The 26,803-nt window shown below is 36.4% G+C and overlaps 1 protein-coding gene across 1 annotated transcript; it reads left to right on the forward strand.

The window, feature by feature from the left end:
* Nucleotides 1–7,870: 7,870 nt before the first annotated feature.
* LOC120354286 lies at nt 7,871–12,420 on the forward strand. The gene is made up of 5 exons (XM_039441194.1): nt 7,871–8,880; nt 9,613–10,503; nt 10,617–10,897; nt 11,729–11,907; nt 12,410–12,420. The coding sequence occupies exons 1-5, from the start codon at nt 8,878–8,880 to the stop codon at nt 12,418–12,420; spliced, it is 1,365 nt and encodes a 454-aa protein (XP_039297128.1). The 5' UTR covers nt 7,871–8,877.
* The last annotated feature ends 14,383 nt before the right edge of the window (nt 12,421–26,803 follow it).

Below are 26,803 nucleotides of genomic sequence, written 5' to 3' on the forward strand. Positions count from 1 at the left end.
TCCTCATCCACCTCCCCCTCATCTTCCTCATAATAGTCCTCATCATCCTCCTCCTTCTCTCACAACTTCTCTTGAAAATCATAATAAGACCTCTCAGCTTTTTACAAGTGTAAACTTTTTCCCATATAATAACCATATCCATCACATACCTGTAGAAAACTTTTCTTATAAACTTTTTAACTACTTTGTATCAGAGCTCTGGAAACTTTCCTGAAAAACTTTTCATACTGTACTTCAAAATCTCTAAAAGTTGAAGCATATTGTAGGCACTGGATTTTATAGTATGAGGGTAAAACTGTGATTATAATTCAAAACCATAGTTTTCTTACAATAATCTATCATGAATATTTGACAGAATCTGCTAACACCTATACTGTACTATAAAAGACAGCTATAGTGAGGTCCACGTTATAATGGCAGTGGAAAAAGATGAGAGGACACCGTTGCCGATTCTCTGCCTTGTCAATGCCTTCTACAGACGGTAGCTGATACCGATTTATTGATGTAAATAGAACTAATAAAAGTTGACTCCGTCTGTAGTGAGGTCCACGTTATAATGGCAGCAGAGAAAGATAGGAGAGCAACGTTGCCGATTCTCTGACTTGTTATTGCCTTCTATAGATTACTTTTATGGAACAGCTGTGCTGATAAGAGACACAAGTCTCTTTTCTGGCTCAAAATTTTGCAAAATTTATCAAAAATATTCAAATTGTAGAGATTTGAGTGAAATATTTTGTTTTCGAAACCGACATTGGAAATTTCTAGTTCAATCATTAGTTTTGAAGTGGAAATTGTACTTTTGAAGGGTTAAAAGTGAAATTATAACCTCATTCTTTTTTGAAACTTTTATTTGTAGAAATTTGGGAGAAGACAGTTTTGGGCTATTCCTGTTGTCTTCTCCCAATCATATTATATTATATAATAGACATCAGGCTCGCTTCGCTCGCCATATCCGTCTAGCCAGGGGGCTCCGCCACCTGGACCCCCGACTAGATCATCGAAGAATGAGATTAGCAGGCTCGCTTCGCTCGCCTGCATTTTTCATTCCAGCATTTCTATCATAATTTATGTTAGGACGATCCAGTCGGGGGTCCTGACTAAACGTCTGGCTAAACGGACATGGCGAGCGAAGCGAGCCGGACGGCTGATAATATAATATTCCCAGGAATAGCTCTGATTGATGTAGCAGTGCCCAATCAATTTTTCCGCGATAAATGCATTTCAATCTTCAACTTGGTACCAACCTAACAAATTCAATTCAACTTAATGCCAACCTGACAAAATTATTAATTTAGTTACCAGTTAACAACTGTTTCGAAGAGGTACTCTCTCTAGATTATAGTTCTATATTAACATATGGTATGGACATTTTTTCAATCATAATTATTAAGAGAATAAGAAGAATATACATGCTAAAAGAAGTGATCCGTGGTCTAGTGGATAGAGTGGTTGCGTAGCAGCATAGAGATCCCGGGTTCAAACCCTCTCATTACCAAAAGTTTTTAACCAGATCACTCCCGTGTTATCGGATGGGCACGTTAAACTGTCGGTCCCGGCAGAAGTATGACAGTCGTGAGTCCCATTGACGGCTTAAATTATATGTGTGAGTCCCATTGACGGCTTAAATTATATATATTCAGGCGGTGGGACCTTCCCGAAAGGGACTCCCCACCAACAAAAGCCATACGAATTTACTTTTTACATGCTAAAAGACGAACTTTCAACCATTAAAAACCACCCTTAGGGTTAAAATATTGCCAAAAGATTTCTTAGTGCGCCTCTAAAGGGCCAACTGAACATACCTACCAAATTTGAACGTTTTTGATCCGGTAGATTTTTAGTTCTGCGAGTGAGTGAGTGAGTGAGTGAGTGAATGAGTCAGTCAGTCAGTGAGTAAGTGCAATTTCGCTTTTTTATATATATATATATATATATATATATATTATATATAGAGAGAGAGAGAGAGAGAGAGAGAGTGAGAGAGAGAGAAAGAGTGAAAGATAGATAGATAGATAGAAGATAATTAGGATTTGTGTGATTGTCAATGAAATGAATAAATAAATAATTGATTATTTTATTCTTATAGAGAATAGCTGATGCAAGTATTTCCGATTGATTGTTTATCCTTGTTCAAACTCGTATACTTTTCAATTATTAGACTGTGAACAGTAGACCTCGCGCAGTTATAAACCATACCCTCCTGTGATATCAGAGTGAAAATTCTACCCTGATGTCGTGTCGGCGAGATATCGGTGTGAAAACGGCTAATGTCTGATTAGGTCGACAATGCTAATCATCTGTTGGAAACAACTATATCACCAGAAGATAATTTTGTATAGTGAGGTCCACGTTATAATGGCAGTGGAGAAAGATGGGAGAAAAACGTTGCCGGTCCTCTGTTTGTCAATGCGTTCTATAGACGGAAGCTGATACAGGTTTATTGATGTAATATTAACTGTTTATATCGTTTAAAATATCAAGTATATTTTATTAAGCAATGAATTACATTTTTCAATAATTTCGTAAGGGATTTTCTTAATTGAGATGAAATACTTTGTTAATTAATTATCAATTCTACATTGTTAAATGACGATCTGACAACAGAACAAAGCAAGAAAGACATAGCGCTATCTGCTTTGTTGAATGATAGACAAGGATAGCAATACCATTGCTAATCAAGCACTGCCATTATAACGTGGACCTCACTATGTATGAATAAGCAATTCTATGCTAAACATATTGGGCCCGTTCTGGGTACATAGAATGTGGTAAATTGTCCGATTCACAATTTACCACGTGAAAAGTTTCGCGAATTTTGACAGATTCTGTACCAGAAACCAGTTTCAGTTCCAAGTTCCTGCCCCACAGTTGAAGCGTGGTAAATAATTGTTCCAGCTACAATTATCCGAGCTCTGATTGGTCGATTGAATTGTAGTCTGCTTGCTTCTCTGCGCATGCGCTGATAGCATGTTTACCATAGCATAGCCATAGAATACATAACCAACAAAATGTAGTTTTCGCCACACTGCACAGAAAGCAGATGTTTTCCAGTCCCTACGTAGATCTGAAAGACATTGTTTGCAGACGACTCTCGTCTGACGTCAGAACAGGTTTCTTTCCGGCCTAGGCCCAAAAGAGTACCCTTTCCAGCCGCTAACATGCAACTAAGAAAGGTGATCAAGAAACAGCTGATCAAAAAACTTTTCATTATTTGTGTTCATTATTCAATAATTAAAACATTTATAATAATATCATCTTATTGTCATTTGAAAGAATAAAAAAAGTATAAACTCGACCTCCCCACATAATTGAACATCATCTTTTAGGTTATTTAGACAAATCAGAATAGAAAATAAAAATACTTGGACAAATTTCCTGATATTCAGATTACCTCAGATTTGCTAGAGCTATCACCTTCCACTTCTGCTTTTAGAAGTGCTCAATGAACAATATTATTCTCATAATATATTGTTTATTTTTGTGTGTGGCGAAAAATAGCGTTCGCACCACAGGCAAAACTGTTTTTCCGGCTCTCAATCTTTTCTAGTCCTCGGCCTACGGCCTCGGACTTGAAAACCGATTTCGAGCCGGAATAATCTCATTTTCTGCTCTTGATGCGAAATATACTATTTCTCTAAACAAAATTTTGGAAGTAATGGAATGTAAGAAATGCACATTTTTCCAGATGGTGGGTTTGTAAAAAAGATCGAACAATGAAATAAATGAAATTGTTGGAGGTGAGAATGTGGTCTGTTTCATTAAATCACAAAGATTGCGCTGGGTTGGCCATGTTGATTGATTGATTGATTGATTGATTGATTGAGTACTTTATTTATGTAAAATTACAATATATACTGGCTTATACACTTAAATACAATAGCTTACAATACAGCAAAATTATAGATGAATTTACATAATATACACTAAGAAAATAATTATTGAACTGTATATGATATGAAAAAGCAATTTGTAATATAATAACTATAGATAATAATCATATTGTTATACATCTAGATAAATTGGCGGATCTTTGGACATATCAATGTTCATTCTTCGGAAAGAATATTGAAAATATCCTCCCCACTAACTCTCTACCATGTTGAGAGATTGGCAGAACATCGAGTTGCAAGAGCAATTTAAAAGGCCAGGATGGAGGACAGAAGACGTCAGGGGAGACCACGCAACTGATGAAGTGGAGGATGATCTCCGGAGGATGGGAGTTGTGGCATGGAGACGAAAGGCATGTGACCGTGATGACGTGTGGAGGGCTCTAGTGCGAGAGGCTGAAGCTCACATCGAGCTGTAAAGCCAGAAGAAGAAGTTTGTAAAAAAGCCTTTCTTCATTCACACAGCTAGTAAACGACACATTTTTGTGTAAATGAACTTTATAAGTGCGCGTCAATAGTTATTTGTGCAACTAGTGCGCAAAGTGACAGTTTGCTGCACCGAAAGAAACGTTTACGCCCGAGCCGTAGGCGAGGGCGGAATGATTTATTGAGTGCAGCATAGGAACTTTGCGCACGTATTTCACATTTAATTTTTCCTACAGTTACCATTGAATATGAAAAGTGGGTAATTATGGGTAAAATTGCCTGAAATTTATCAAATGTTTGTGTGTGTGATGCTGTTATTAATAAAAGCCTTAATTTATTGTCAAATTGAATAATATAGTAGTGTTCGAATGAAGGGGCGGCTGAGTACTGAATGTGGTGGCTGTCCTCGAACTCGGTGTCCATTGTTATTATTATAATAACAGTCACTGTTACCAACTTAATTTTGATTTTGCTGCACTGGTGCTCCATATAACCTTCTAACTATTTTGCGTTGCCATGTTGCAAACCTGGAGTGCAGAAAAAATTTTTCCCGCACTAGAGCGGAAAAGTGATTCTTTGCGTTCTGTAATCAGTGCAGCAATGGCCACTTTTCAAGGTAACTGTAGGAAAAAGCTTGAACCAACGATTTTGGAATGGCGTTCAATGAGAATATTTTGCACTAGTCACGTGATGGAGAAATCTTCGATTGAAACTGGAATAATTTACTGTACACAGAACGTACACAATAAGATTTTAAAGAACTAATCGCTTTTTAGACTTCATTTCGCTTTACACCCCTTTTCTCATAGCAATTTTCTTGGACAATCAATCACCATGTTGTTATGATCCATTCTGGAAATAGAACAGTGAAGACATTATGATATGGGAACATTATAAACACATTAAGTGGATTACCCACAAGAAAAATAACTTGTCAGCTTACAGACGAGAGTGTATATTCGAGATATTGAGAGGAGGAGGTGGTGGGTGATGATAAGGAGGAGGAGGTGGTGGAGTTGGAGGAGGAGGAAGAGAAGGGATATAAGGGGTTTGGTGGTGATGAAGGAGTTGAATAAGGGAAAGTGTGACAAGGGACGGGTGTATAAGATGTATTTTGAAGAAGAGAAGGATAGAATGGACGTGGATGAGGGGAAGGAGGAGGAGGAGAAGGAGGAGGAGAAGGAGGATGAGGAGGAGGAGGAGTAGGAGGAGGAGAAGGAGGAGGAGGAGGAGGTGACTAGGAGGAGGAGGTGACTAGGAGGAGGAGGATGAGAAGAAGGATGAAGAGGAAGATGAGAAGAAGGAGGAGTAGGAGGATGAAAAAAAAGAGGAGTAGGAGCAGGAGTAGGAGGAGGAAGAGGTGGATGAGAGGAAGGAGGAGTAGGAGAATGAGAAAAAAGAGGTGTAGGAACAGGAGAAGGAGGAGAAGAAGTAGGAGGAGGATGAGGACGAGAATGAAAAGGAGAAGGAGTAGGAGGATGAGGAGGAGGATGAGAAGGAGGATGAAGAGGAAGATGAGAAGAAGGAGGAGGAGAATGAGGGGGAGAAGTAGAGGGAGGAGGAGGAGGAGTAGGTGGTGGAGGGGTAGGAGGAGGACTGGGAGATGGATGAGGAGGAGGAGAAGGGATAAACGGAGTTGGTGGGGTTGAAGAAGTTGATGAGGGAATGGTAGTCAAGGAAGGGGTGTATGAGAAGTATTCTGAAGAATAGAAGGATAAAATTGAGTATAAAGGATAAAGAGTAGGAGAAGAAGGAATAGAAGAAGAAAAAGAAAACTTACACAGAGTGGATAAGAAGTTAGTGAAGTAAGCGTTTGAGGAAGAGAATGAGATTGAAGACGTTTAGAAGAGAGAGAAGGAGGAAGAAAACTGAGAGACAGATGAGAATGAGAAGGAGGAAAATTAAGAGAAGACGGTGGAGAAGTGAGACAAGAGAGTGAGTGAAGGAAGCAAGTTTTGAAGAGAAGAAGCTTGAGAGCATGGGGGAGGAGGAGTAGAGTAGAATCAGTGTTAGGAAGGGAGGGAGAAGGAGAAGATGTGAGAGGAGGAGAAGGGATAGAAGAATAATGTGATATAGGCCTACAAGGAGATGATTTGTTACAAAAAGTTTGACATAGATAGTGAATGAGAAGAAGAGGCATGAGAATGGGAAAGAGGAAAAGTGGTAGATAAGGAAGAGGATGAGGAGGAAAAGTGGAAGAAAAGGAAGAGGAGAAGGAAAAGTGGAAGAAAAGGAAGAGGAGGAGGAGGAGGAAAAGTGGAAGAAAAGGAAGAGAAGGAAGAGGAGGAGAAGGAGGAGGAGTAGCGGGAAGATGAAAGAAGCAGGGAAATTGAAGAGAAGGAGGAAAGTATTGGGAAAGAAGTGGAAGTGAGGAAGAGGTTGACAAAGAATTTGGAATATTTAAGAGAAGAGTGGAAGGAAGGACTAAGGAGGAGAAGGGGAAGATTGGAAGAGGTGGAGAGAGAGAGAAGAAGAAGGAGAAGGTAGAGATATACAAAGAGAGGAGTATAATCGCAAGAGAGCTGAGGAGGAAAATGCGCGGGAAGCTGATGAGGAAAAGGAGTTGAAGGAGACGCGAGAGTGAAAAAAATTGGTAAATAGAGGATAAAGAGAAGAGGAATTAGAAGATGTAGAAGAAGGAGAAGCAGAAGATGGAAACGTAGAAGTTGTGAGAGAGAGGGGAAAAGAACGTCATGAACAAGAATGATAAGAATATAAGAAAGATAGAAAAAAAAGAAAGATGAAGATAAGATAGAAAAAATAAGAAAGATAAGAAGGAGCACAAGGGTAAAGAAAGAAGAAGAAGAGGAGGATGAAGAATAGACATGTAAGAGAACATTATTATATAGGAAGGATTTAGATGATGATGATGATGATGATGATGATGATGAAAGGATAGGAGAAGAATAAGAAGAAGAGGGAAAAGAGTGTGGATCAATATTATCATCTCTTATCTCAGAGCTTTCGTAAACAACACTTGATATCTTCTCAACAATCCTTAGAGCTGCTGTTGTTGTAGCAAAAATTGAACATCTCTTTTTTTCCTGCAGGATAAAAGGAGAAGAGCAGATAATGCAGGAGAGAAAGAACAAATGGGAGAAGAAAAAGAAGTTGAAGTATAAGAATGAGGTGATGAAGGAATAAATTCAAGCCTCAAGATGATATTCTTGAAATATGAAAAGGTTTTTGTTTTAAATTTTTCTTAGTTTGAAACATAAGTTTAGCATGATTGGGTAAAAAGGATTGTTAGATTTCATTTCTTTGTATTCATGTAATTTTGAATATAAACTCTTACTTATACAATATTCACTAATTATTCATTTTTGCCACACTGCACAGAAAGCAGCTGTTTTCCAGTCCCTACGTAGATCTGAAATCCTGACTGCAAATCTTCTACCACTAAAATCAAGAGATAGGTACGATAACAAGTATTCTTTATTTTGTCAGCAATACCTGTAGTGTGGCGAAAAATATCATTCGCACCACAGGCAAGAATGTTTTTTGGGCTCTCAATTATTAGGCGCGGATCCACGGGGGGGGGGGGGGAAAGGGGAAATTTCCCCCCCCCCCCAAAATTTCGGCTTAAGCACTATATAGAATTGATTTTTCAACCATTTAAGTGAATATAAATATCTGTACACTAAAACTGAAAAATCATATTCTTTCATATTCAACCTGTAGAGAGAATTGAATATATTCAATATAAAATATAAATATTCCTATTCAATACTCTCTGACTATGAATACATCAATAAACTCTTGTTTGAAGTGCATGAGTATTGTTTCTATAGTTTTTTTAAGACAATTCATCAAAGATGATAATAGTCTAGGCTGACGTCAGGCTGCTAGGTCAGCAATTCTTGTCCACACACTTGTGATGCTCTTTTTTTTAGTTAGTAAGAATCTCATTGAAATCGTCACACATCTTTGAAACTAGAACCAGAAAAACAAAGCTCTATTACATTAGAAACTAAATAATCCATAGAAAGCTCAAATTCGATGATAGAAGAAAAAATCAAGATGATCCAATCTCAGCACAGTGAGTAGAGTATCATGGAATTTTGAAAAATTCAAATATCTTAAATTTTATCATTTTTGGATCTTTCTACTGGATATAGAGATCAAAGCGCTCAGTTCCTAGAAAAATACCGGCGTCAACTCCTTTGACGGTCCGAGCGGCGAGCTCCTGCCACTCGGACTATCAAAGGAAGCCGACTTGTTTGATCGTAGGCTTGTTATAATTTTATAATTGTTTCTATGAACTAATTATTTGGTCCAGGCTGTGGTTGGTCCGGTAGTCGCCTTTGTGCGATCATTATTTCGTTTTCAACTATGAGAATTGTTAGCTATTCCAAGTAGCACAATTCTCAGAAATTTTATAAATCTGGATGGCAAGCATTTCTTGACTGGTTGGAAATCGTTGAAAGCATTTTAGTTCAGTACTAACAGTCGGTATGGAAACATTATTGGAGTCACATCAACGCAGTCATGTACCAGAACAGCTTGTGATGAAGGAACTGAGGAAATCGCTACATCTCTAGAAAAATATTTTCAACACTTCACAATGGTGAGTATTAAAATGCATTCTATTATGAGAGTATGGGTATGGCATTATTTATGCTAAATAATGATATTATTGGTACATCTCTATTTTTCCCAATTTATTGTAGACTAGAATAAAGATTGATCTAAATTCAATTTAAACCACCGCCAATAAGACATGAATAGATAAAGGGTGTGATTTTATACGTCATGAATTATAATTATTATCGAAGAGAAAATCTACTCACAAATGCTGATTACAGAGAATATTTTATTCAACTGACGTGGAATGACAATATAACATAGCTCATCAGTGCAATAACTAACATAGTTAATGTTTCATTAGATAGGACAGTTGACTTCCACTCATTCTGATTAGATTAACAATAACTGTACAAAAATATAATTACTATTTTTACGTTAAATTCCAGGACGCTTAGCCTACGTCTTGTTGAGAGTCTTGCGAGAAGTAACAGTCACTTGATTTTTTATTATTTATTTTATTATTTGAATTCAGTCTGTGTTTCTGTTTTTACAGCTAGAGCTGATTAATTTGAAAAAAAATTCTTATGCTCTATAGGCTAACTTATTATTTACTGTAAACTTCAAAACACCACCTTGTTCATTTTTCAGATAAACAAACTTGTTTTTTTTCTGTTTAACAGTTTATATTTTCCACATTACAGGTGTGTCATGGAAATGTGAAATGAAAGTGCTTTTCATGACTTGTAACTTATAATTTTTTTTTCATTCCCAGGCTCAACGATCCAACCAAAGTCTGATTTCTGCCTTCTTTGGTCAGGCTGCGAAGAAACGCAGAACCGATCAGGAAGAGAGGATTGCTGTAGATGCTACCGAGCCCGCTACTGATTCTCCATCGTTTGCAGATGATACAGTCGAACCTCATCAGGCAAGTGATGACAAAACTTTAGAGAATATTGCTCAGTGCTCATCGGCATCAGCAACTAGTAATCCAGATGCTGAACTCCACCACTTGCAGCACGACTCTTACACCACATCATCTACGGAATCAATGAGGTCAGATGCATGCCCTAATTCCTCATTAAATGACATTGGACATTATATTGGTAAAACCATCGATGAACATACTAAAATGAAATTATTGGAGCAACCGTGGGTCCCACCAGAAAATTACTCTTTTCCTCACTCAAAACGATCTGTATCAGGAAAATCAATAAAAAATTTTCTTAGGCCAAGTCATTTACAGGCACATAAGGATTGGCTCGTACTTTCCGATGTAAAACAAGGGCTGTTCTGTAAATACTGTCCGTGGTTCACTAATCGTAATGAGGGGGGCTACTGCAAGAATGTTGCTCTAAAAACTCTTGTAACCGAACCTTTGAGAAATTTCAAAAAATTAACAGGATCTGATGGACACTTGGAAGTCCACTGCAATACCCAATATCATAAAGATGCCGTGACAGCAGGGAAAAACTTTCTAAGAGTATACCACTGCCCGAAAATGGAAGTAAATAACCTCATCAATGAAGAACGGCTCTCTCAATCCCAGAAAAATCGTCAGAAACTTCTTTCTATAGTTAAAACTGTCATTTTGCTTGGTAGGCAGAATATTCCTATGAGGGGGCACAGAGACGATGGGCCACTCAATTTAGAGATAAACAAACTTGTTTTTTTTTCTGTTTAACAGTTTATATTTTCCACATTACAGGTGTGTCATGGAAATGTGAAATGAAAGTGCTTTTCATGACTTGTAACTTATAATTTTTTTTTCATTCCCAGGCTCAACGATCCAACCAAAGTCTGATTTCTGCCTTCTTTGGTCAGGCTGCGAAGAAACGCAGAACCGATCAGGAAGAGAGGATTGCTGTAGATGCTACCGAGCCCGCTACTGATTCTCCATCGTTTGCAGATGATACAGTCGAACCTCATCAGGCAAGTGATGACAAAACTTTAGAGAATATTGCTCAGTGCTCATCGGCATCAGCAACTAGTAATCCAGATGCTGAACTCCACCACTTGCAGCACGACTCTTACACCACATCATCTACGGAATCAATGAGGTCAGATGCATGCCCTAATTCCTCATTAAATGACATTGGACATTATATTGGTAAAACCATCGATGAACATACTAAAATGAAATTATTGGAGCAACCGTGGGTCCCACCAGAAAATTACTCTTTTCCTCACTCAAAACGATCTGTATCAGGAAAATCAATAAAAAATTTTCTTAGGCCAAGTCATTTACAGGCACATAAGGATTGGCTCGTACTTTCCGATGTAAAACAAGGGCTGTTCTGTAAATACTGTCCGTGGTTCACTAATCGTAATGAGGGGGGCTACTGCAAGAATGTTGCTCTAAAAACTCTTGTAACCGAACCTTTGAGAAATTTCAAAAAATTAACAGGATCTGATGGACACTTGGAAGTCCACTGCAATACCCAATATCATAAAGATGCCGTGACAGCAGGGAAAAACTTTCTAAGAGTATACCACTGCCCGAAAATGGAAGTAAATAACCTCATCAATGAAGAACGGCTCTCTCAATCCCAGAAAAATCGTCAGAAACTTCTTTCTATAGTTAAAACTGTCATTTTGCTTGGTAGGCAGAATATTCCTATGAGGGGGCACAGAGACGATGGGCCACTCAATTTAGAGATGAGTGATACAGTCTCTAATGAGGGTAACTTTAGAGCTTTGATTAAATTTAGAATTGATGCTGGGGATAAAGTTTTGGAGGATCACATCAATACATCATCATCAAGATCCACTTACATCAGCAAATCTACTCAGAATAATATCATAGAGTGCTGCAAAGCAGAAATTACTGATGTTATTCTGAGTAGAATTGCGAAAGCTGAGCTTTATTCGATTATGTTTGATGAAACCAGTGATATTTCACAGAGAGCACAGGTGAGTATTGTACTGCGTTATGTGCACTTTGAAAAGGAGTTTGAAATAAGAGAGGACTTCATCACATTTATTGATGCATTTGAAGACATGAAAGAAGCTGATGAAGATAATCTGGGCGACGAAAGAAGTAATAGTGAGGTCGAAATGAGTATTAGTGGTAAGAACCTGGGTGCAATCATTTTGAGAAAAATTGACGATTTAAAACTTCCTTTTGATAAGTGTATAGGGATTGGAACTGATGGCTGTAGCGTTATGCTGTCTGATAATGGGGCTGTCAAGGAGATACAAAAAGTTGCTAAAAATGCTATAACAACACCCTGCTATAACCATAAGTTGAACAATAGCATTTCAAAATGCTCCAATATAAAACTCATAGAGAATTCAGTGAGTGTTCTAAAAGAGGTGATCGCTTTCTTCTCATTTCCAAAAAGAAATACAGCATTGAAAAATTTTCTTGGGAAGAAAATGACTCACCTATGTGAAACCAGGTGGACTGAGAGGCATGATGGAGTTCTTCAGTTCACAACCAGTTTACCTGATATCCTGGCTTGCCTACATAAAATTTCTGAGTGGAAGGATAAAAAAACCTCAGGCAAAGCATCCTTATTGATAACCGCCTTATGTGACAGTAAACTAATAATTGGTTTATTTTGCCTTAGTGATATCTTGAGTTTATCTCTGCCATTGAGTAGAATACTACAAAAAGAAACACTGGACCTTTGTAAGTCAGCCGAACTTCTAAATAGCCTTCTAGAGCTGTTGAATGAGAGAAGGCAAAACAGTATTGAGTACTTCAATTGTGTCTACATGCAAGCCCAAGAAATCGCCAGGAAATTGGACGTTGAACTGAAAATCCCAAGATTATGTGGGCGTCAAACTCAACGGTCCAATCATCCATCAGCAACAACAGAAGAGTACTTTAGACTCACTGTGTATGTTCCAGTACTGGATAATATAATTCAGGATCTAAAGACAAGATTCACATCTGATGTCCTTAACGTATTCCACCTCCCCCTACTGCTTCCAGAGGGAATTGTAAATACTAGTGTGCAAGATATGCAAAAATCAATTGATCCTATTATGAATAGATTTGGTTCAATAATGAAAGATAATCGTGACCTGTCTTCCCTGAAGCTTAATGCAGAAATGGCTCATTGGAGAAACAAATGGCAGAGATATAATAAGGAAGGGTTGCCATTACCAACAAACGCTTTGAATGTCTTGAGAGAATGCGAAAAAGACATCTACCCAACGATCCATTTTCTATTGAGAGTTTTGTGTACTTTACCTGTAAGTAACGCAAGCTCAGAAAGATCTTTCTCAACTCTGCGACTCTTAAAAACTTGGTTGAGGAGTACAATGTCGGAGAACCGTCTAGTAGGATTGGCCCTACTTTACATTCACCCGGATATAGTTATAGATCCTGAAAAAATTGTTGAGAGGTTTGCCAAATCAGGGACCCATAGAATAATTTTATAATTTTGCCTATCCTTGTAAATAAACAATTAATAGAAACTTTGCTACGGTAGTCAAGAATTCTTTTTATTATATTACTGATTGCTTTCCTTATCACAATTACATAAATAATAACAGTTGTTATCATTAGCCTACAGTTTAGTCCTGATTATTGATTTTTTTTCTATTATAGGCCTAATAATTATTATTAGAAATGATTGCTTCTATTAAATTACAATCTGTAAATAGAAATTCACATAGAACAATCAATTTTCATTCAAATGAAGAGAATTATTGTAAATATGATGGCAGTATTAAACCTTTCGCAGCATCACAAGTATGGTACTGTATATAGTCCTAGAGATTGTCTTCAAGAGAACAGTATTCACTTTAATTATATTATTATTGATAATAGTGTAGGAATATATTATAATAATTGTGTTTAACGTCGTCATATAGCATGATTATGCAATAATGAATTTTATGTGTTTATGAATTTTCAATATTTATATAATTCTTTAATAGACTTTTGTAAAAAAAATTTAACCTTCAGAATGCTTATTGAATGAAAGAATAATATTGAAATTAAGTAATCACTATGCCATATGTTATGTCTAAATATTCAAATAGCGTATAAAAATGCATTGTTTTTATAAGAATGTTATGCTATAATTTATATTGTATTGTGAATTGACAAGGTAGTATCGGATAATAGTTCCTTCATTATTGAATAGTACTAATAATCCTACCTTCACTGGAAAAATTGGATTAATTTCTTCGCAATATAAGCCTGAATTGAATTTCCTACATGCATCTAGATTTTTAAACGGAATAGTTCATAGAATGTCATTGAACTAGAACTGATTATATATATTGTAAAATTATAATTACTGTATACCTATTGTAAATAATAGCCCATTTAATAGATGCATATACTATCTGCTGCTTGACTAAAGCAAGTCTGCAAAACTTAATGTTCCTGTTTGAATAATAATCCTATTTCCGCTTCTAAGTTCCTAGATTGAAGACTCACTATCAAAGCTTGTAATTTAATTCAGGTAATCGGCTTGCGTTTTGTCAAATAATAACATATATCACAAATGAATTGTCTTAGCCTATCATGAATACTATGTTTTTTTATTTTGATTTTGAAAGAAGAGTTTGTTATAGTAGCCTACTGATTCCGTTGAATTAATAAAATTTTGCATATATTTTTGTCTTCTTTTCTCCTGTTACATAATGTCCATAACGAAATTGAATTGTGAAATTCTGTTGTAATTTATTATTAGTTAATTATTGTTTGTTATCATGTCACAAATCAGGAAATACCGGAGATAGTCATTATATATGAATATAAATATGTGGTAAAATATATAGTGGAAAATGACTATATATAGTCATATATTTTTAGTATTTTAAAGTACCTAAGGAATTTCCCCCCCCCCCAAAATCCGCTGCTGGATCCGCCCCTGTTATATCTAGTCCTCGTTGAAAACCGATTTCGAGCCGGAAAAATCTCATTTTCTGCTCTAGGTGCGAAATATACTATTTCACTGACAATATAGTTAACCAATGGATTTGAGGTAGCCTAATTAGATTCATACGGGAAAGATAAATCAAAGATAAAGTACCAGTTGCACAAAGGTTAAATTTCAACCGTGATTAATTCCACTAGAACCAATCAGAAAAGCAGTCTTTCCAAAAACGCCTTCTCTGATTGGTTCTCGTTGAATTAATCACGGTTAAAATTCAACCGGTTTCTGTGCAACCGGTCCATAGAGGTGGACTGTAAGGATAGTAAAAAAAAAAATAATGATAGAAAATCATGGAAGAGATAGGATACCGTAACCACAAGAAAATACATTGATATTATTATTATTATTTATAGCGTTTCTCATAGTGTATGAAATATCTTCAGAATTTTGTACCTTCTTCAAAAACTTTGGGCTAACCCAATATTTTTTTCCAAGTGACAGACAAGCTCAGTAAAAGTTTAGAACAAGTTTTATCGAACTGAAGTTCAGAGACAAAGCTCTTCTCCTTCTTCTTCTTTTTCTTCTTCTTCTTCTTCTTCTTCTTCTTCTTCTTCTTCTTCTTCTTCTTCTTCTTCTTCTTCTTCTTCTTCTTCTTCTTCTTCTTCTTCTTCTTCTTCTTCTTCTTCTTCTTCTTCTTCTTCTTCTTCTTCTTCTTCTTCTTCTTCTTCTTCTTCTTCTTCTTCTTCTTCTTCTTCTTCTTCTTCTTCTTCTTCTTCTTCTTCTTCTTCTTCTTCTTCTTCTTCTTCTTCTTCTTCTTCTTCTTGAGTATTGTACTGCGTTATGTGCACTTTGAAAAGGAGTTTGAAATAAGAGAGGACTTCATCACATTTATTGATGCATTTGAAGACATGAAAGAAGCTGATGAAGATAATCTGGGCGACGAAAGAAGTAATAGTGAGGTCGAAATGAGTATTAGTGGTAAGAACCTGGGTGCAATCATTTTGAGAAAAATTGACGATTTAAAACTTCCTTTTGATAAGTGTATAGGGATTGGAACTGATGGCTGTAGCGTTATGCTGTCTGATAATGGGGCTGTCAAGGAGATACAAAAAGTTGCTAAAAATGCTATAACAACACCCTGCTATAACCATAAGTTGAACAATAGCATTTCAAAATGCTCCAATATAAAACTCATAGAGAATTCAGTGAGTGTTCTAAAAGAGGTGATCGCTTTCTTCTCATTTCCAAAAAGAAATACAGCATTGAAAAATTTTCTTGGGAAGAAAATGACTCACCTATGTGAAACCAGGTGGACTGAGAGGCATGATGGAGTTCTTCAGTTCACAACCAGTTTACCTGATATCCTGGCTTGCCTACATAAAATTTCTGAGTGGAAGGATAAAAAAACCTCAGGCAAAGCATCCTTATTGATAACCGCCTTATGTGACAGTAAACTAATAATTGGTTTATTTTGCCTTAGTGATATCTTGAGTTTATCTCTGCCATTGAGTAGAATACTACAAAAAGAAACACTGGACCTTTGTAAGTCAGCCGAACTTCTAAATAGCCTTCTAGAGCTGTTGAATGAGAGAAGGCAAAACAGTATTGAGTACTTCAATTGTGTCTACATGCAAGCCCAAGAAATCGCCAGGAAATTGGACGTTGAACTGAAAATCCCAAGATTATGTGGGCGTCAAACTCAACGGTCCAATCATCCATCAGCAACAACAGAAGAGTACTTTAGACTCACTGTGTATGTTCCAGTACTGGATAATATAATTCAGGATCTAAAGACAAGATTCACATCTGATGTCCTTAACGTATTCCACCTCCCCCTACTGCTTCCAGAGGGAATTGTAAATACTAGTGTGCAAGATATGCAAAAATCAATTGATCCTATTATGAATAGATTTGGTTCAATAATGAAAGATAATCGTGACCTGTCTTCCCTGAAGCTTAATGCAGAAATGGCTCATTGGAGAAACAAATGGCAGAGATATAATAAGGAAGGGTTGCCATTACCAACAAACGCTTTGAATGTCTTGAGAGAATGCGAAAAAGACATCTACCCAACGATCCATTTTCTATTGAGAGTTTTGTGTACTTTACCTGTAAGTAACGCAAGCTCAGAAAGATCTTTCTCAACTCTGCGACTCTTAAAAACTTGGTTGAGGAGTACAATGTCGGAGAACCGTCTAGTAGGATTGGCCCTACTTTACATTCACCCGGATATAGTTATAGATCCTGAAAAAATTGTTGAGAGGTTTGCCAAATCAGGGACCCATAGAATAATTTTATAATTTTGCCTATCCTTGTAAATAAACAATTAATAGAAACTTTGCTACGGTAGTCAAGAATTCTTTTTATTATATTACTGATTGCTTTCCTTATCACAATTACATAAATAATAACAGTTGTTATCATTAGCCTACAGTTTAGTCCTGATTATTGATTTTTTTCTATTATAGGCCTAATAATTATTATTAGAAATGATTGCTTCTATTAAATTACAATCTGTAAATAGAAATTCACATAGAACAATCAATTTTCATTCAAATGAAGAGAATTATTGTAAATATGATGGCAGTATTAAACCTTTCGCAGCATCACAAGTATGGTACTGTATATAGTCCTAGAGATTGTCTTCAAGAGAACAGTATTCACTTTAATTATATTATTATTGATAATAGTGTAGGAATATATTATAATAATTGTGTTTAACGTCGTCATATAGCATGATTATGCAATAATGAATTTTATGTGTTTATGAATTTTCAATATTTATATAATTCTTTAATAGACTTTTGTAAAAAAAATTTAACCTTCAGAATGCTTATTGAATGAAAGAATAATATTGAAATTAAGTAATCACTATGCCATATGTTATGTCTAAATATTCAAATAGCGTATAAAAATGCATTGTTTTTATAAGAATGTTATGCTATAATTTATATTGTATTGTGAATTGACAAGGTAGTATCGGATAATAGTTCCTTCATTATTGAATAGTACTAATAATCCTACCTTCACTGGAAAAATTGGATTAATTTCTTCGCAATATAAGCCTGAATTGAATTTCCTACATGCATCTAGATTTTTAAACGGAATAGTTCATAGAATGTCATTGAACTAGAACTGATTATATATATTGTAAAATTATAATTACTGTATACCTATTGTAAATAATAGCCCATTTAATAGATGCATATACTATCTGCTGCTTGACTAAAGCAAGTCTGCAAAACTTAATGTTCCTGTTTGAATAATAATCCTATTTCCGCTTCTAAGTTCCTAGATTGAAGACTCACTATCAAAGCTTGTAATTTAATTCAGGTAATCGGCTTGCGTTTTGTCAAATAATAACATATATCACAAATGAATTGTCTTAGCCTATCATGAATACTATGTTTTTTTATTTTGATTTTGAAAGAAGAGTTTGTTATAGTAGCCTACTGATTCCGTTGAATTAATAAAATTTTGCATATATTTTTGTCTTCTTTTCTCCTGTTACATAATGTCCATAACGAAATTGAATTGTGAAATTCTGTTGTAATTTATTATTAGTTAATTATTGTTTGTTATCATGTCACAAATCAGGAAATACCGGAGATAGTCATTATATATGAATATAAATATGTGGTAAAATATATAGTGGAAAATGACTATATATAGTCATATATTTTTAGTATTTTAAAGTACCTAAGGAATTTCCCCCCCAAAATCCGCTGCTGGATCCGCCCTGATGTCATACTTAATTGGAAGAAAATCGTTGGAGCCGTTTTCGAGAAAACCGTGAAAAACATGTTTTTTTAGTGATTATCCGCCATTTTTCTCAAAAATATTACGGAGCTCCTGCAATTTTCCCAGAAATGAGACTCATGTCAGTTGATAGGGCTTATAAATAGCTATTCATGGTATAAATTTGAAGAAAATCGTTCGAGCCGTTTTCGAGAAAACCGTGAAAAACATGGTTTTTTAGTAATTATCCGGCATTTTTTCCGCCATTTTGGACTGAATTTTATTGAATTTCTTGTTGTCGGATCCTCGTCGTATAAGGACCTTAAGTTTAAAATTTCAAGTCAATCGGTTTATTAGGAATGGAGATATCGTGTTCAAAGACATACACACACACATACACACACACACAGACTAATACCCAAAAACCATGTTTTTGGACTCAGGGGACCTTGAAACGTATAGAAAACTTGAAATAAGGGTACCTTAATTTTTTTGGAAAGCAATACTTTCCTTACCTATGGTAATAGGGCAAGGAAATTAAAAATTCAGGTACCCCAATTTCAAGTTTTCTATACGTTTCAAGGTCCCCTGAGTCCAAAAACATTATTTTTGGGTGTTGGTCTGTGTGTGTGTATGTCTGTGAACACGATAACTCCATTCCCAATTAACCAATTGACTTGAAATTTCAAACTTAATGTCCTTATACCATGAGGACCCGACAATAAGAAATTCAATAAAATTTAATTCAAGATGGCGGATAATTACTAAAAAACCATGTTTTTCACGATTTTCTCAGAAACGGCTCTAACGATTTTCTTCAAATTTATACCATGGATAGCTATTTATAAGCCCTATCAACTGACATGAGTCTCATTTCTGGGAAAATTGCAGGAGAAAAATGGCGGATAATTACTGAAAAACCATTTTTTTCACGATTTTCTCAAAAATGACTTTACCTATTCATTTCAAATTCATACACTCTATACTTATTTATCAGCTCTATCAACTGGCATGAGTCTTTTTCCTGAGAAACTAATGGGGTCCACTCCATCCTTGAGAAATGGACTTTGGGAACTCCCTCTCGTGCATGAGGTAGGTAGGTAGAGCAGTTTATAAAAAGAACACATAGTTGAGATATTTCATCTGTAGAACAGCTGTTTTGACGAATTTTAAAAAATCATCGAATTTCACAATTTTATTTACACAAAGAAAAAAGTACTATGAAAACAATTATATACACACATATACAGTAGTCTGATCGTAGGTAGTTTCAAATAATTATGTTGCCGCCAATCGTCGTTATATATTCCCCCCAAATTATTCTCGTTTAAGAATGAGGTTTACAGTTCAATGAGCAAGGAAAGTTGTGTGAGTGTACCACACCAGATTTTTATTGTGGCGAAATAAAATTTGATTCAATTTGTCCATATACATAAGTGGCTGCTAAATTATTTCATTCTTATTCTTCTTATTCATAATTTCATAGCTCACAATTCCCCATTGCATTTTAAATTCCCACCTTTCACTTACTGAATCAATTATTCCTCATCTTTCTACTCTTACACCTTCTCTTCCCTTAATTGATTCACTTCTTACTCACTCATTCGACTTCTCTTCCTTGTCATCCTCCTCATTCTCCTCCTCCTCCTCCTCCTCTTCGCTCACCTGATCCTCTCCAACCTATCCCTCCTTCACCGCCTCGTTTTCACTTCCACCTCCACTTTCTCCTAATAGTCCTCCTTTTTTCTCCCAGTCTCCATCCTCCTCCTCTCCATTTTCTTCTATCTCACCTCCATCTCCTCCTCCTCCTTTCTTCCCCATCTCCTCCTCCATCTCAATCCACCACCAGCTACCTCTATGATAAACTTCTTTTCTTCTTCCTCTTCCTTCCCCTCCATCTCCTCTTGTTTCTTATCCTGCTCCTTCTTCTCATTATCCTCTTGATCCTCCTCCTCCTCCTCCTCCCCCGACACCTCCTCTTCCTTTCTTCCATATCCTTCTCTTTCTCATCTCCTCTTTTATCACAATCCACCACTACCACCTCTGGAGTGATCCGTGGTCTAGTGGATAGAGTGCTTGCGTAGCAGCACAGAGATCCCGGGTTCAAACCCTCTCAATACCAAAAGTTTTTTAACTAGATCACTCCCGTGTTATCGGATGGGCACGTTAAACTGTCGGTCCCGGCTGAAGTATGACAGTCGTAAGGCCCATTGACGGCTTAAATGATATATTCAGGCGGTGGGACCTTCCCGCAAGGGACTCCCCACCAGCAAAAGCCATACGAATTTACTTTTTACTACCACCTCTACCATCAACTCCTTTTGTTCTTCCTCCTCCTCTCCCTGAATCCACTCCTCCTCCTCCCCCTTTATCTCCTCCCTTTTCTCCTCCTCCCCCTCCTTCACCTCATCCTCCTCCTTTCTTTCTCCTCCTTTCTTCCTCATCCTTCTCTTTCTCATCTCCTCCTCCATCTCAATCCAACACCACCACCACCTCTATAATCAACTCCTCTACTTCTTTCTCCATCACCTCCTCATCCTCCTCCTCCTCCTACTCCCATCACCCATCATTCGCATCCATTAATCAGTGAATGCCTCATTGTTGAAGACATTCTCTCTCTCTTGATGATGAAGTGTTGCACTGCTCTGTTTCAAAGATGTCTTCAAAAGCGAGTCTTTCAACATCATTCAGAAAACATTGATTACAAAAGCGGGCAATGCTTTTGTTTTGCCATGATTATAATTATCTATGAGAACCTCTGAGTACTCCTTCACATCTTCTTCCTCTTCTTCTTCTTCATCTTCTGCTTCTTCTTCTGCTTCTTCTTCCGCTTCTCCTCCAGCTTGTCGTCATATAAATAAATAAATAAGATAGCGATTTTGTCCCTTAGATATTGATCTGCATTTCTGTCACCTCAAAATTTTGGTTTGGCATCTCAAATCCAACTTCATTCTTCTAAATTGGAAGGTGGTCATAATATGTCATGTCGCAATTAACGGAATGACTCGAAATTTGTAACTCAAGGTCCTTACACTATAAGGATCCGACACGAACAATTTCGATCAAATGCAATTCAAGATGGTGGCTAAAATGGCAAAAATGTTGTCAAAAACAGGGTTTTTCGCGATTTTCTCGAAAACGGCTACAACGATTTCAATCAAATTTATACCTCAAATAGTCATCGATAAGCTCTATCAACTGCCACAAGTCTCATATCTGTAAGAATTTCAGGAGCTCCGCCACATCAATGCAAAGTGTGATTTTAGATTCCCGATTATTAGGCTTCAGATACAATTCAAACAAAAAAATTCAATTGAGCATGAGAATCTCTACTATTAATGTTTAGTAACATTTTCACCTAAAATTGAAAATAAGCTTGAAATTCGAGAAAATGTGATTATTCAATAATTTTGCAAACTGTTGGCAAATGTTGATTCTAGTTAATCATTCACTATGAAGAGATAGCACACCTCGTGTGTCTTCAGCGTTATTACCCTGTCACCAGCTGGCTCAAATCTTTGAAAAGTAGACTTGAGATGAGCGGGAACACTAGCGTCAGGTGATCAATTTTCATAACGGCAAGGAAAGTTGTGTGAGTGCGCAACACCAAATTTTTTTGTCTTGAAATTCTGTATCATATGACCACCTTCCCACCTGATCACATTGATTCGAAATGTCAGATCCAAGATGATGAACCAAAAATTGTTATTTGACAGGGAAGTAGTTTTTTCAATTCAAATAAGATCCTCAATTTGACTGCTATCAAATCATCCTTGATTCATTTTGTTCTGAGCATGATTCACATGAGGCAAACATCCCATTCCCTGGCAACAGAGCAAAGCGAGACAGAGATAGCGCTATCAGGTTTGTTGAATGATAGACAAGGATAGCAACACCATTACTAATCAAACACTGCCATTATAACGTAGACCTCACTATAGAACAAGAACAACCACAACTTGATATAGTATCAACACAATATGATACAGTATCATCTTCACTTGATACACAACACTATGGTTTGATACATTCGCTATACGCTTTGTTGAATGATGGACAAGGATAGCAATACCATTGCTAATCAAACACTGCCATTATAACGTAGACCTCACTATAAAACAAGAACAACCACAACTAAATACAGTAACAACACAATATGATACAGTATCATCTTTACTTGATACACAACACTATGATTTGATACATTCGCTATCCGCTTTGTTGAATGATGGACAAGGATAGCAATACCATTGCTGATCGAACACTGCCATTATAACGTGGACCTCACTATAGAATAGTTAGAACACACTGGAGGAAATAGAAGCAGGGGTACATGGAAGACAAGGATAACTAAATCTTTCAACAGAAAAGAAAGAATAAAGCCATGAATTAGCAACATTTTTCAACTCCAACACAATCCACCACAAATAAGTTTTTCCTAAGTTGAGCCCAGTTGATTAGAATGTGAAAAGGTGACTTAAACTTTGGATCCAACTCAACTTAGCACTTTAAGTTAGTGAATTATTCATCAGTGAATTAGCTAAGTCGATGAATCGAATGAATAAGTTGTTTAGGCAGAAGTTGTTGATCGATTAGGGTTGAGCTAATATTAGTCTTATCATTATCTAGGGGTACTCTATCTTCTATTATATAAAAGCGAAATGGCACTCACTCACTGACTGACTGACTGACTGACTGACTGACTCACTCACTCACTAGCAGTACTAAAAATCTACCGGACCAAAAACGTTCAAATTTGGTAGGTATGTTCAGTTGGCCCTTTGGAGGCGCACTAAGAAATCTTTTGGCAATATTTTAACTCTAAGGGTTGTTTTTAAGGGCTTAAAGTTCGTCTTTTAGCATCTATATTCTTCTTCTCCTAATCTCTTAAATTATATTTGAAATTTCCATATCATATGTTACTATAGAACTATAATCTAGATACCTCTTCGAAACAGTTGTTAACTGGCAACTAAATTAATAATTTTGTCAGGTTGGCATTAAGTTGAGTTGACTTTGTTAGGTTGGCACCAAGTTGAAGATGCATTTATCGCGGAAAAATTGATTGGGCACTGCTACTTCAATCCTGGGAATATTATATTACTAGCCTTCAGGCTCGCTTCGCTCGCCATATCCGTTTAGCCAGACGTTTAGTCTGGCCCCCGACTGGATTGTCCTAACATATGATGAAAATGCTCAAATGAAAAATGCAGGCGAGCGAAGCGAGCCTGCTGATTTCATTCTTGGACGATCCAGTGGGCGGTCCAGGGGGCGGAGCCCCTGGCTAGACGGATATGGCGAGCGAAGCGAGCCTGACGGCTAGTACTATAATGGAGGAAAGAACTGGCTTATACACGTAGGTGATAGAAAATTCACGAATGACGCATCATCACGTCTCAACTACTCAACTCATTAACGTGACATTTTGCAGATAGATTCTTAATTTACCGAGGATGGTTATAGGCCTATTTTGAATCCTTCAAGATCTCAGTAGGTCAAGTTTCCAGTTTGTCAAGTTGACCCTTGCGAAGCAAGGGTTACCTGTTAGTGAGGTCCACGTTATAATGGTAGTGTTTGGTTAGCAATGGTATTGCTATCCTTGTCTGTCATTCAACAAAGCAGATGGCACTATCTCATTCTCGCTTTGCTCTGTTGCTAGATCGTCTTTCAACAATGTGGAATTAATGATAAATTGATAGAATTTTCATCTTTATTATGAAGATTCATTATTAAATTATTGGAAAATATAATTTCTTGTTTAATAAAATATAATTAATTTATAATTTATTATTATTTAACGAAAATCCCAAATAAATGCTGCAAATCACCCCGAAGACCTCTGCTACTGCAGACATTGACAACAGGGTTAACAGCTAGATTGATTGATTGAGTACTTTATTTATGTAGATTACAATATATACTGTCTTATACACTTATATACAATAGCTTACAATACAGCAAAATTATAGATGAATTTACATAATATAGACTAAGAAAATAATTATTGAACTGTATATGATATGAAAAAGCAATTTGTAATATAATAACTATAGATAATAATCATATTGTTATGCATCTACATAAATTGGCGGAGCTTTGGACATATCAATGTCCATTCTTCGGAAAGAATATTAAAAATATCCTCCCCACTAACTCTCTACCAAAATGATGGAAATTCGATGAGAACTACTATCCAAAAATTAGTTGCCAGCCCGGGAATCGAACCCGGTACCTCCCAATTGCTAGTCAGGAATGCTTACTTCCATCCAGCTGTTAACCCTGTTGTCAATGTCTGCAGTAGCAGAGGTCTTCGGGGTGATTTGGAGCATTTATTTGGGATTTTCGTTAAATAATAATAAATTATATATTTTGAATGAATGAATGAATGAATGAATTTATTTGCCAAAAACAAAATGCAAAAAAGCTTTACAAAAAATAAATATAAGTATATGCTACTGCACTTAAACCAAGATACATACATTTATTTAATCAGATATAATAACGAAATGATATCCTTTATATTATAAATTATAGTTTTAAAATGAGTATTCAATTTATGATCACATGCATAAGTACAGTGGGTGAGGCAAAAACACAGGCAAAAGGAATTAATTAATTAATTAGCATTTGGATAAATTCATTCTCTATTCAATTCCATATATAATTAATTATTTGAAACGAGAATGAACAGTGAATATTACATCAATAAACCTTCATCAGCTACCGTCTATAGAGGGCATTAATAACATTGGTGTTCTGACCTCTTTCTGTGGTAGGTCTACTTGCAAGAAACAAGGTCTATAAAAACCTGGTCAAGACACCAGTTTCTATTTCATGGCGGTACATTTGAAAATTCAATCTAATTCAATTTGCTCTTAAAAAATCATGCATGATGCCTTTTTATAATAATACTATAATAATGATAGTTGGAAGTCATATATCATCAGGAAGTCAGGGGTTATTTCATTCAGCTCAAGTTTAGGCTACTTGAGAGCGGTTTATTTTACATGAAATAAAAAATTTGGTGTGGCGCACTCACACAACTTTCCTTGCCGTTATTAGAATTGATCACCTGACGCTAGTATTCACGCGCATCACAAGTCTACTTATAAACAAAGATCTAAGCCAGCTGGTGATAGGACAATAACGCTGGAGACATACAAAGTCTGATATCTCTTCATAGTGAATGATTTAATAGAATCAACAGTTGCCAACAGTTTGCAATTGAATAATCACATTTTCTCGAATTACGAACTAAATTTCAATTTTAGGTGAAAATGTTACTCAACATTAATTATAGAGATTTTCATGCTCAATCTTCTCCACTCGAACTTTTTTGTTTAAATTGTATCTGAAGCCTGATAATTGGGAATCTGAAATCTAAATTTGCATAGATGGGGCGGAGCTCCTGAAATTTTTACAGATATGGCACTTGTGGCAATTGATAGAGCTTATCAATGACTATTCCAGGTATGAATTAAATCAAAATCGTTGGAGCCGTTTTCGAGAAAATCGCGAAAAACCCTGTTTTTGACAACATTTTCGCCATTTTAGCCGCCATCTGCAATCGCATTTGATCGAAATTGTTCGTGTCGGATCCTTATATTGTAAGGACCTCAAGTTCCAAATTTCAAGTCATTCCGTTAATTGGGAGATGCAATACCGTGTACACAGACGCACATACACTCATACACACACACACACACACACACATACAGACCAATACCCAAAAACCACTTTTTCGGACTCAGAGGACCTTGAAAAGTATAGAAATATAGAAATTGGGGTACCTTAATTTTTTTTCGGAAAGCAATACTTTCCTTACCCATGGTAATAGGGCAAGGAAAGTAAAAAAATGAGGAAGTAAGACATCGATATTCTCTTCAAACTGAGCTTCAACCGAGCAAATCGATCGACAAACATCGGAGTTATGATAGTTCAAAGTCATTATATCATCAGGAAGTCTGGGGTGGTTTCGTTCAGCTCGAGTTTACATGGAAGCAGTTGATTCTACATGGGAAATGATGAGGATACGAAAGGAAGACATTGATATTCTCTTCAAACTGAGCTTCAACCGAGCAAAATCGATCGACAAACAGCCGAGTTATGATAGTTCAAAGTCATATATTATCAGGAAGTCTGGGGTGGTTTCGTTCGGCTCGAGTTTACGTGGAAGCGATTGATTCTACATGGAAAATGATGAGGATACAAAAGGAAGACATCAATATTCTCTTCAAACTGAGCTGCAACCGAGCAAAATCAATCGACAAACACCCGAGTTATGTTAGTTCAAAGTCATATATTATCAGGAAGTCTGGGGTGGTTTCCTTCAGATGCAGCTCAAGTCTACACGGAAGCGGTTGATTATACATGGGAAATGATGAG

The sequence above is a fragment of the Nilaparvata lugens genome, chromosome 14 (genome assembly GCF_014356525.2).
Source record: "Nilaparvata lugens isolate BPH chromosome 14, ASM1435652v1, whole genome shotgun sequence".
NCBI classification, from domain to species: Eukaryota; Metazoa; Arthropoda; class Insecta; order Hemiptera; family Delphacidae; genus Nilaparvata; species Nilaparvata lugens.